This window comes from Peromyscus maniculatus, chromosome 5 (genome assembly GCF_049852395.1).
Source record: "Peromyscus maniculatus bairdii isolate BWxNUB_F1_BW_parent chromosome 5, HU_Pman_BW_mat_3.1, whole genome shotgun sequence".
NCBI lineage: Eukaryota > Metazoa > Chordata > Mammalia > Rodentia > Cricetidae > Peromyscus > Peromyscus maniculatus.
Genome location: NC_134856.1, coordinates 61,232,025 through 61,242,863, shown reverse-complemented (window position 1 = coordinate 61,242,863; position 10,839 = coordinate 61,232,025). Strand labels below are relative to the sequence as shown.

Genomic DNA, 10,839 nt, shown 5'->3' with positions numbered 1-10,839 from the left:
GCTGGGATTAAAGGCGTGCGCCACCGCCACCCGGTTTATGATTTATTTTCAATACGTAAATCCAGGGTGCATTTCGGATCCACTGTTAGAATCTTTGTGGTAGCTCTTAACACGTGCCTTTTTGAAAGCAGCCACCTGAGGGACTGCGATAGACATCTATGTGAATTTAGTGCCTGCTAGCTAATTTTGGCTCCAGGCCTCTTTCCAGTCAGGAATCTTCGGATCTGGTGTAATACTACAGTGAACGTCTGCAGCAACTCTTTTTGCTAAAAACTGTAAGGGACAGAGTGGTAGGAGGTACACCACCATATGGCTCTAGCACCCCATCAAAGTGGAAGGAACTTTAGGCGGTCCTACGCCGGACAGGGTGTGTGTGGGTGGGAACCTCTCGCTGCGCACGCGCATTCGCGCTTAGAGTGGCCGGCGCACGCGCACAGGGTCGGGTCCCCGCAATGGAGCGGGTGTTGGCGGACGCGCTTCTGGCTCAGAGCCGGGATCCCTGCGCGCTGTTGGGCACACTGTGTGGCGGAGAGGCGAGTGCGGAGCGGGCGGAGACTCTGTGCCTGGTGCTGCAGCAGCTGGAGGAGCGCGGTGCGGGCGCCGGCGCGCTGGCCGAGGCGGCGCACGAGGTGGCCAAGGGCTACCTGGTGCCTTTACTGCACGCGTTCCCCGGCGGAGGGCCTGCGGGGCCGCGGGTGCTCCGAGCGGCCAGCGCGGCGCTGCGCTCGTGCGCCCGCCTGGCGGGGCCCGAACTGGCGGTCGCGCTGGCGGAGGACGCGCTGCGCGAGCTGCCAGCTGTGCCGTCCGTGGAGCTTCTGGCCGCCGTGGCGCCGTGTCTGCGCGCCCTCGATGATGCCCCGCTGCTGCGTCGCTTGGCGCGCGCGTCCGTGGAGCTGGCGCTGGCCGGGGACGCGCCGCCAGCGGTGGGCGCGCGCCTGCTGCCCGCTCTGGCCCAGAGTGCGGAACCGGCGCTGCGGGCGGCTTGGGACACGCTGGGCTCTTTGGGACTCGGAGCTGAGGGCCACACTGGGCCAGAGCTGCTGGTGCTGAGCGCACTGGCCGAGAAGCTGCTGTCGGCTCGTGCGCGCCCCGCGGACCTCGACGCGCGTCTCTGCGGTCGCTTCTGGAGAACAGTACAGGCGGGGCTGGGCCGCGCGCAGGACGCGCTCACGCGCAAGCGCGCGCGCTACCTGCTGCAGAGGGCTGTGCAGGTGTCTGCAGAGCTGGCGGTGGACTGTACCTGCGGTCCCCAGGACACAATGGGTACTCACTTGTCTCTTTCTAAAAAGTTTTATTTATGTGTATGTCTGTGCTCCTGTGTGTACATGCGTGTAGGTGCCTGGGAGGGCGTGGGATCCCCTTGGGCTGGAGTTAAAGGTGGTTGTGAACTACCTGCTAAGCGCGCTGGGAACCAAACCTCAGTTATCTAGAAGAAAATCAAGTGCTCTTAGCCACTGAGCCATCTCTCCAGCCTGGTACCTACTTGTCTCTTTGCCCCAGCTCCACCCTGCTTCTCCAAACCAGCTCTTCAGGGGGCGTCCACCTCATCCTTAGGGGATTTGGTACCTGCATGTGGCACCCCTACACCGGTTTCTGCCTGCGCTTTGGGAACAGTGGATCCAGAGTAGGGTGTGCACATGCAGTCTTGTGATCTGTGTAAGAACAAGCCTGCTCCATGCCTTTACAACCTGATAGAAAAAGGAATGGTCGACATCTGTATCAGTCTGAAAGAAAGGTGATGTGACCCAAGAATTAAGTATTCTCTTGACATTCCCTTTGGGAATTGTTGGAGCAGGGTTTGTTAATGTGTGTGTGTGTGTGTGTGTGTGTGTGTGTGTGTGTGTGTGTGTGTGTTGGACTGTGTTTATAGGCCAGAAGTCAACAGAAGGTGTTTTCCTTGATCACTCCCATTTTATTTTTTGAGTCAGGGTCTCTCTCTGAATCTGGAACTCAGGATTTAGCTAGACTGGCTGACCAAGGATCCTATTCTTTTATCCCCTTCTCCTCCCTCTGCCTCCGCAGCTGGGATTACAAGCACATGCCACTATGATGGGCTTTCTATATGCATGCTCCTTTTATGTCTGACATGCTACCATGTCTATCATTTCCATTTGAACTTTTTATTATAGTGTGTGTGTGTGTGTGTGTGTGTGTGTGTGTGTGTGTGTGTGTGTATGCATACTGTGGCACCCTTGTGGGAAGTCAGAGAGCAGATGGTGGGAATTGATCCTCTCTTTCCACTATCCTCCCTTTTTGACCATCCCCCCCTCTCTTGGCCACCCCCCTTCCCTTCCTGAAGTCCACACCAGCTTTGCCTCAGGGGTGGTGCCAGTAGGAGTTAGTTGGTTTCTTGCCTTTCCCAAGCAGCAGACTCCTAATGACCTCTCAGTGCAGGTTCAGAAGAGTTTTCTGCCCTGTCCAGAGGTAGCTAGCCTTTGCTTGGTATCAGGGTAGGGGCACCTGCGTTGGCCCCTTTTCAGAGGTGGGTTCCAGAGACAGACGGGGTGGGTAGCTGTTCACCAGTGAGTGTCCTGTAGGACGCAGGCATGGGCAAGTCCCTCTGCTCCTCGGACTAAGATTTGTAGGTCCTCCAGGGTCTGTGACCTGCCTGTATCCCCAGGAAGCCAGAAAAAGAGCTAGTGGCTTCTTAGGGTTCCCGGAGATTCTAATCTGTTCACTCTGCCAACTAAGATCCTGTAATTGCTCCCTCAAAATGCAATGTTTTAAGAACTCCCTTTTGAGGGTGGAGAACACCCCTTCCTCCATGCTCCATAAATGTGGGAAGCAGCTTGTGTGTCCTTTCTCTTGGGGACACTTTCTGTCTGTACTTTGGAATTGTGTTCTCCGATGGTCCCTGAACATTCGGGGGTTTGTGGGTTATACGTCATTTCCTTTTTTTTGGCAGAAATGCTCTTGTGTGGCTTCCTGCTTTCAAAGCAGAGCGGAGAGCATCTAAACATCTTCGTTTTGTCCTTACAGCTTGATTGATGGTTTGATCATCTGACTTCCAGCTGGGGGGAGACATTTTTTTATCCCAATTTTAAGAGGCTGACGTGCTACCCTACCGCGCTAATGGGGCTCCTTTGCATCCAAATTTTAAAGGCATCCATTGTCCATCCAGCTGTATTTTGAGAAGCTAGAGATTCTGTTGTTGCTGTTGGGAAGTTGAGATGATTCTGGATCCTGCTTAGGGGTGGTCTACAAGTTCTCTGTGGAGGTTCCTGGGACTCAGGACCCTGGAATCTCCTCTTTTATCCATGTGCGGTGCACTTGGTGTACCTACAGTCTGGAAATCACTGTCCTTTGATTCTGGGAAGTTTTCCTGAGTAACGTCTGTGGCAGCTTCCTCCGCTGCTTTCTCTGTCCTTTTCTCTTCTTGAATTGGAGCCTCCTGGACTTACCCTCTGTCTTAGTTACTTTTCTCTTGCTGAGATAGATGCCAGGACCTAAAGCAACTTGTGGAGGGAAGGGTTGATTTCAGCTTACAACTCTGAGGTCACACTCCATCACTGAGAGAAGTCAGGGCAGGAACCTGGAGACAAGAACTGAAGCAGAGACCATGGAGGAGTTCTGCTTATTCCGTTCCGCTCCAGCCTGCTTTCTTAGGCAACCTAGGACCACCTGCCCAGGGGTAGCAGCAACCACAGAGAGCTGGGCTCGCCCACATCAGTCATGAATGAGGAAAGTGCCCCGACAGCCTTGCCTACAGTCTGATAGAGGCAGTTTCTCAATTGAGGCTCCCTCTTCCTAGGTGACTCTACTTGTGCCAAGTTGACAAAAAACCAACCAGCACACCTTTAAATTTTCTTTTTCTCCAATGGGTTTTCTAGAACTTTGTCTTTTCCTTCACTCACTGGCTAATTTCTTTGGTTTCTAGTCTTTTCTCTGAGGTTTCTTGTTTCTATGATCAGATTTTAATTTTTAGTCATTTTGGGACAAACCCTTTCATTTTCCAGAGCATCCTGTTCTGACCTCAGTGAGCAGACCCCTCCCTCCATGGCTCAGCCCAGCCTCCCACCTCCACGCACAACAGAGCCTTCCTTGCTTCTGAGTCTTTCGGTTTTGGGGTGGGGTGAACTGAAGGCAAATCAGATTAGTTCTTGTCTTTCCCTGTGTCAACTAAGCTTTATTCATGTCCTCCCAAAGTCAGCTCAGATTTTCAAATTCTAAATTTTATCGCTTTGTGTGTTCCGGGGGTGTTGCTGTTTTTGTTGTTTCAGTTTCGTTGGGATTTGCCTTTACTGTTTGGAGTCCTGGGGAAGAAAGGGTTTGTGCAGACTTGTTGTCCTTCTTACCCAGAATTCCACAACAGTGATCTTAAGGAAACAAAAGCAAGGCCAGCATGGTGGCACGTGCCCACCGTCCCAGCAGAGGCAGGGGGGTCAAGAATTCAAAGCCATCTCTGATTACATACCAGTTTCTAGGCTAGCCTGGGAGATTTGTCTCAAAAATACACCTCGATCCACATAAACAAAAGCAAAAATTTAAACTCAAAGTAGCCAAACAAGCAAACAACAACAACAAAGACAAAATTAAACAGAATTTCTGTAAGTTGGATTTTTTCTTTTGGCTGCCAGCTCACAAAAAACAACATGGAGACTTATTATTAGTTATGAAAAGCTCGAGTTCTTATAACTTAAATTAACCCATATTTTTAAACCGATGTTCTTTTATGTGGCTTCATTACTTGTACTCTGTATTCCCCATCCTGCTTCCTCTCTGGCTGGCTGGCGACCTACCTTTCTTCTAGCTCTCTCTTCAGAAGTCCTGCCTAACCTCTTCCTGCCTGGCTAATGGCCATTTAGTTTTTTTGTTTTTGTTTTTGGTTTTTTTGAGACGGTTTCTCTGTGTAGTTTTGGTGCCTGTCCTGGATCTTGCTCTGTAGACCAGGCTGGCCTTCTTGAACTCACAGAGATCTGCCTGGCTCTGCCTTCCTTTTTTTTTTTTTTTTTTTTTTTTTTTTGAGTACTGGGATTAAAGGCGTGTGCCACCACCGCCCAGCCGCCATTTAGCTTTTTATTAAACCAGTCACAGTGACACATTCTTTTACACAGTGTAAAAGAATATTCCACAACAAATTTCTTCTTTAGTTTCCCAAGGTTTTTAAGTAGGCTCCCTCCTTGGTTAGCAATTGCCTTGTTTGGTAACACTGCAACTAAGTTAAGAATTGTTATGAAGGACTTAACCACATAGCTAAAGGAAGAACTGATTCTTTTTTCCTTTTGAAATTCTGTTAGGTCCAAGCCTATTCTGGTGGTCTGAGAAGAAGAGAGACAAGCTTCTCAAGTTTTGGGAAAACTATATCTTGATCATGGAAGTTCTAGAAGGCAACCAGGTGCGTGCTCTCCTGTCTTTGCGAATCCTGCCATCTGTGGGCCTTTTCCAGGCACTCAGGGAGGCCAGCTTGTGTAAGCACAGCTGAATCCTTTGTTTTCTGGCATGATAGAATTTAAGGTAGCTTGTAAATTGTTTCAGGAAATTAAAGGATGCTTTCAGTGGATTCACATGATTGTTCAAAAATTTAGATTTAGTTCATCTGGAGTAAGGCCTGAGAGTCAGGTTTCTAGGTGACCCCTGTGCAACCGTCCTGATGTAGAGTCCTCGTCTTTAAAGGCCACTCTCTGTAAGAGTTCCAACATGTCAGGGTTCCCGTCTGTACGGTTCTTAAAGGTCCTTGTCTAAAAGGGTCCCAGTGTGGAAGACTCCTCAGCTGTAAGAGTCTCCATCTGTAAGGTTCCTGTGCATAAGGGTTCCTGTGTGTGGTCCCCTGTCTGTAAGCTGCAGACCATGGGTCTGTCTGTGGATGGAGTCAATGTCAGGTGTCAGTCCACAGTACCACCCGACTCTGTGAGAAGTGTACAGAGATGCATGATGGGAAATAGGAAGCCTTTCTAAATCCAGATAAACTTCCAGGTTTACTTCTGTTGGTTAACCCATAAGACTTTCATTATTTATTTTAGAAACTTAGATTTAAAGTTATTTTGAAATTTGAGTGTCAAACTCTATCTGAATTGTCACAGCATGGTCTAAGAGACACAGGGACCCTGAGCTCTGAATCCACTCTGCTTCCCTGCCTGTGACCCTCCCTGACAATGGCGGGAACTAGGGGAAGGCCTTCCGTGCGTTTTCCGCTTTAGTCCCCCAGCCTTGCCTATTTCTGGGGTCAGTCGAGGATCACATGATGTGTGTTAGGATATTCTGTAACTGGGGTCTAGACTGTGTTCTCCAGCTTTGCCAGCTCAGTCTCACAGACATGAATCATGCTGCGATTCAGACCTGGGAGAACCAGGCTCCTGACACCTGTTTTAGACACAGTAACAAGAGAAGGGTGACAGTGATGTGAACAGGAACCTTGTCCTGAGGTTTTAAAGGCGTTTCGTGTGATTTTTCATGAGATTCTTTGCTCTTATTTTTAGATACATGTCATAAAGCCAGTCTTACCAAAGCTAAACAGTCTGTTTGAATACGCAGTATCAGAGGAAAATGGTAACGATTACTTTTTGGTTTTGTTCATTTGTTTGTTTTAATAACCTTAGTAGTCCCCCCCGATCTTATAACTAACCATTATTTATCACAGAGTCTTTGGGAAAAACCATTAAACAGTGAGGATGAAATGGGATCATCTCACTAGCTACCAGCTAGTGGTCTTGGCCTCTGGCATTGTGGGTATGCCCTGTCTGAGCACACTGCCACACGTTTATCAGCCTTGCCCTGTGTCCACACTGCACTCTGTACCCATCTCCTTAGAACATAGCTTTCAATGGCTTCAGAGATTTCAGTAATTGAGAAGTATGATTAGGCAGTTTATTATAAAAATTTCAAAAATATTTCTTTTCTTTATGGAAAGAATATATGTGATGAACCCAGGACCTGTCTCACCATAGCAAAAGCACACAGTGGGCAGCCTGGTGGTCTCCTGGGTCATGGGCAGCCTCTGCTGTTCTCTCTCCAGCAGCTCAGCATCCTTTCATCCATAAATCTCAGGGTGTGTCCTTACCAGAGCAGGCTGGGGAGAGGGCCCAGCAGGTAAAGGGCTTGCTGAAGAAGCGTGAGGACCAGATTTCAGAGCCTCAGTACCAATATCGATGCCTTGTGGGTCTGGTTACCCACCTACAATCCCAGCATTCCTGAGGCAGACACAGAGGATCCCTGGGTAGGCTGGATAGGTAGAGGAGCCAAATCAGCAAGCTCTGGGCTCGTCAAGAGACCTTGCCTAATATATAAAATGGAGAGGGATTGAGGAAAATACTGGGTGTCAACCTCTGGCCTCCACACACATGTGCCCATGCTAAAATACATACATATGTACGTGTACCTCTCCACACCACACAAATAAGAAACTGCCAATGCTTTCGTGGTAGTGCTATTTTTTTTTTAAATAATAACCTTTTGATATGGATGTATACTTGTAACTGCTTTCCAGCCTTATTGTCTTAATATACCTTTTTAATGTGTAAATACACACCTGTCTTTTGTTTATTAGACTGGATGGGGGTTAGATTTTTGTTGTGAGGTATCTTGGCCTTCTTAGGAAGAGGTCATTCAAGGGTATGACAAGGGTGTGTTTTGAGCCCTCCATCCCTCCTGAGTTGGGAGAGCGTTTGAGAAGAAACTCAGCAAGCCTGGAGCTTCCGAAAGTGGCTTTGTGAGATTAAGCTTCAGCCAATGATGCAGCTAACTGCAGGCTGGAGGCTCCTAGCCATAGGGATGGGAAGGTGCTGTATCATGTGTTTATTCATGAAGATTGTGCCCGGTAGGTGGTGGCTGTCTTGGGTAATTACCTCACTGATAGTCTGACCCCTTAGGAATTGGTCTTTATTCTGCTGATGGGATGGCTGTTCTCTGACACAGTGAGAGTTTTCACAGACCATAGGCTTCTCTTGTCCCACCTGGGGCTAGCACTGAATGGGATCTTGCCATTCTCTTGATTACTTGCTGTTAAAAGGATGCTCTCGTTACATGCTTTGCCCGTAGCTCTAGCAAACCCAATAGCATTGACTGGTTTTGAAAAGTTACCATTGACAGAGAGTTGAAAAAGCATGTTGAGGTAAATTACAAACAGTAGGCCAATTTAGTTACAGAATACCATGAGATTAAAAAAAAAGTTTTTTCTAACATAATTAAATAATGGCTATTTTAAGAATCAGAGACAGTATATAGTAGGTACATACTTATTCCATTTTTTAAGATTTATTTTTATTTATGTGAATAATGTGAATGCTGATGTGATGACTACATGCATGCAGGTGCCTTCAGAGGCCAGAAGAAGCTATTAGTTTTTTGTTTTTTTGAGCTGAGGATCGAACCCAGGGCCTTGTGCTTGCTAGGCAAGCGCTCTACCTCTGAGCTAAATCCCCAACCCGAAGCTATTAGTTTTGCTGGAGCTGGAGTTAGAAGTGGGTGTGAGCCGCCTGTCGTGGGGGCTGAGATGGAGCCCCAGTGCTCTGAAGAGTGGCAGTGCTCTTAACCACTGAGCCATCTCTCCAGCCCCTCACTCTGCCTTTTATTGTGGATTCAATTATATATTCACTCGAGAGGTCCTTACTCAGTGTCAATGTGTACCCACACTGGAGGCGCGGGGGGTTGGGGGGAGGCAGTATTTTTCCATTTGAGTTTGGTCTGTTTTCCATAAAACAGTAGTTTTGGCTCCAAGTCCAGTGAAGAGAACAGAGAAGGGACCACAAAGGAGTTCATGTGAGGGGAGGTCAGGTCTGACCTAGGGTGACATACAAACTCAGAGCTAGGAGCTGGCCAGCCCTGAGGTGGGGAGCTCTGTGAGGATGGTAGGGCACTGAGGAAACTGGGTCTGTAGAGTGGGCAAGGCTGGGTGGCCAGTGTCAGCCTGTGTCTTGTTCACAGTGTAAGAATGGTGGGAAGCTATTCAAAGGCTTTAAGTAGAGGGGTGACAGTTTTAGATTTATGTATGAAAAATGGCCTCAAGTCGAGTGAGGGGACAATGTACTGAACCACCCCAGGTCTAAAGTTCTGCCTGTACACACAGGCTAGTGCTTTCTTGAGGACTCCAGTGGCCGAGGGCATCCAGAATGCTGAGCGCTGAGGTGATTGGGTTCCGCCAGCTCTGTGGATGTGATTAGCAAACTCACTGGGCGGGTGCTCTCATGTTGCTAGTGTGAGTGTCCGTTACACGCAGATTTGTGGTGTGAGCCTACAGTCTCCATGCAGAGATCTAAAGTTAGAGTTGTATGTCAGCATCGAGTCCTTGTTCCCACAGGCTGCTGGCTCTTTCATCCCTCCTGGCACACGTGCATTTATAAAAGAATGTTTGAAAGCGAGAATAAAATCCTGACCAAAGAAGGCGTGATCCACTTCTTGGAACTGTATGAAGTGAAATCGCTTCCATATTCGCTGGAACTCTCTGAGGTAATGACATCCCAGCCCCTTCCTCCTTAACCGTCCTCAGAACATGGGAGGTGAAGGCCACGTGTCTGTCACATGATCTTTTGTTTTTAAACTCAAGATCTTTTGTGTTTAAGAGAAGAACAACAGAGTGGGCAACTGCCTGGAATAGGAGTCAGAGAAGAGGGAGAGAGAGCGCTGAGTCCTTTGCGTGGGGGTTGGGAGTCAGTGATGTGGAGGAATGTGGAGAGGGAGCTTCAGGAAGCCCTTGAGACAGTCAGGGAAAGTGTGCCCAGGCTCTCTCTGGTCCATGATCCTGAGGTACAAAAGACGGAAAAGTTATGCCCTGAGTTAGGAAAAGCGAGCAGACCACACAGCAGAGCCTCTGGCAGCAGCTGCGGCGAGGGTGGGCCTTTTATAGAACTTCACACATCAAGCTCTGCTTTTTGAGACAAGGTCTCCTGTACCTAGGCTGGCCTTTGAAGCTCTCTGTGTGGCCAAGATTGACTCTGAACTTTGGTTCCTTTTGCCTCCGCCTCCCGAGTGCTGGGATTGCGTGCACATCATCACTCGCAGTTTATGTGGTGCCGGGGACTGAACCCAGGGCTTCAGGCATGTTCGGTGAGCACTCAGCCACATCTCCAGTCTCTGTCTGCCTGTCTCCTCAAGTGTCGCTCTCCCGTTTGGGGAAAGCTGAATGGTGGGCATGTTTGTCAAGGTTCTTCAGAAGGACAGAAGCCATAGAATGAATGTGTGCTGAAAGGAAATTTATTAGGTTGGCATATAGCAATGGCCATCTGCTAGCTGGGGAGGCCGAAAACCAGCAGCTGCTCAGTCCTCAGGCTGGGTGCTTCAGTTGTCCAATCCGGCATTGAAGGCCTGGATGGTTCCTAGAGAACCGCTCAGTACTTCAGTCCATGTTGGGAGCCCAAAGAAGCTGGGCTCTGATGGAGCACAGAACGGCGGCAGCAGTAGCAGCCACATTGGCAGCTGCAGGGTAGATGAACGCACCATCGAGAGGAGAAGGCAAGGAGGCAAACACCCCCCCCCCACCCCCAGGTCTGGGTGGCTGCCAGAAAGGTGCTGTCCACTCTCAGGGTGGGTCTTCTGCTTCAGATAATGTGATCAAAGCAGTCCCTCACAGGTGTGTCCAGAGACTCGCCTCATGGCCGAGTCCTAGATCCCGTCGAGCTGACATCGTTAGCCGTCACGGTCAGCTTGTCTGCGTCATTTCTCAGCTGTTGTCCTTTGCAGAGCTTGCAGTCTGGCAGGGCAGCCCCTGGTGATGCTGTCCTGGAGCTCTGGGTCACAGTTGTCTGTGTGTGTGTACTTTATCATCTTTGTCTGTTGTCTGAGCTCTGTTTGTCTCAGCCGCTGTCTATACAGCGAGGAGACCGTGAGTACCAGGCTCTAGGCAGTCAGGTCCTGTGGTTCCCTGTCCCTACCTTAGACACAGTAGCTCACCTTACCGTAGGGTCATAC

At 49.2% G+C, this 10,839-nt stretch overlaps 1 protein-coding gene across 2 annotated transcripts in view; it reads left to right on the top strand.

The window, feature by feature from the left end:
- Window positions 1-426: 426 nt before the first annotated feature.
- Window positions 427-10,839, top strand: part of Tarbp1 (tRNA guanosine 2 -O-methyltransferase TARBP1) — a 52,337-nt gene continuing 41,924 nt past the window's right edge. For both annotated transcript variants that reach the window (XR_013051385.1, XM_076572343.1), the window contains exons 1-4: window positions 427-1,263; window positions 5,238-5,335; window positions 6,417-6,486; window positions 9,233-9,381. Coding sequence is in view for 1 of the 2 variants with exons in the window: in XM_076572343.1 (XP_076428458.1) it covers window positions 453-1,263; window positions 5,238-5,335; window positions 6,417-6,486; window positions 9,233-9,381 (1,128 nt within the window). In the remaining variant the exon portion in view is untranslated. The remainder of the gene's footprint in view (window positions 1,264-5,237; window positions 5,336-6,416; window positions 6,487-9,232; window positions 9,382-10,839) is intronic.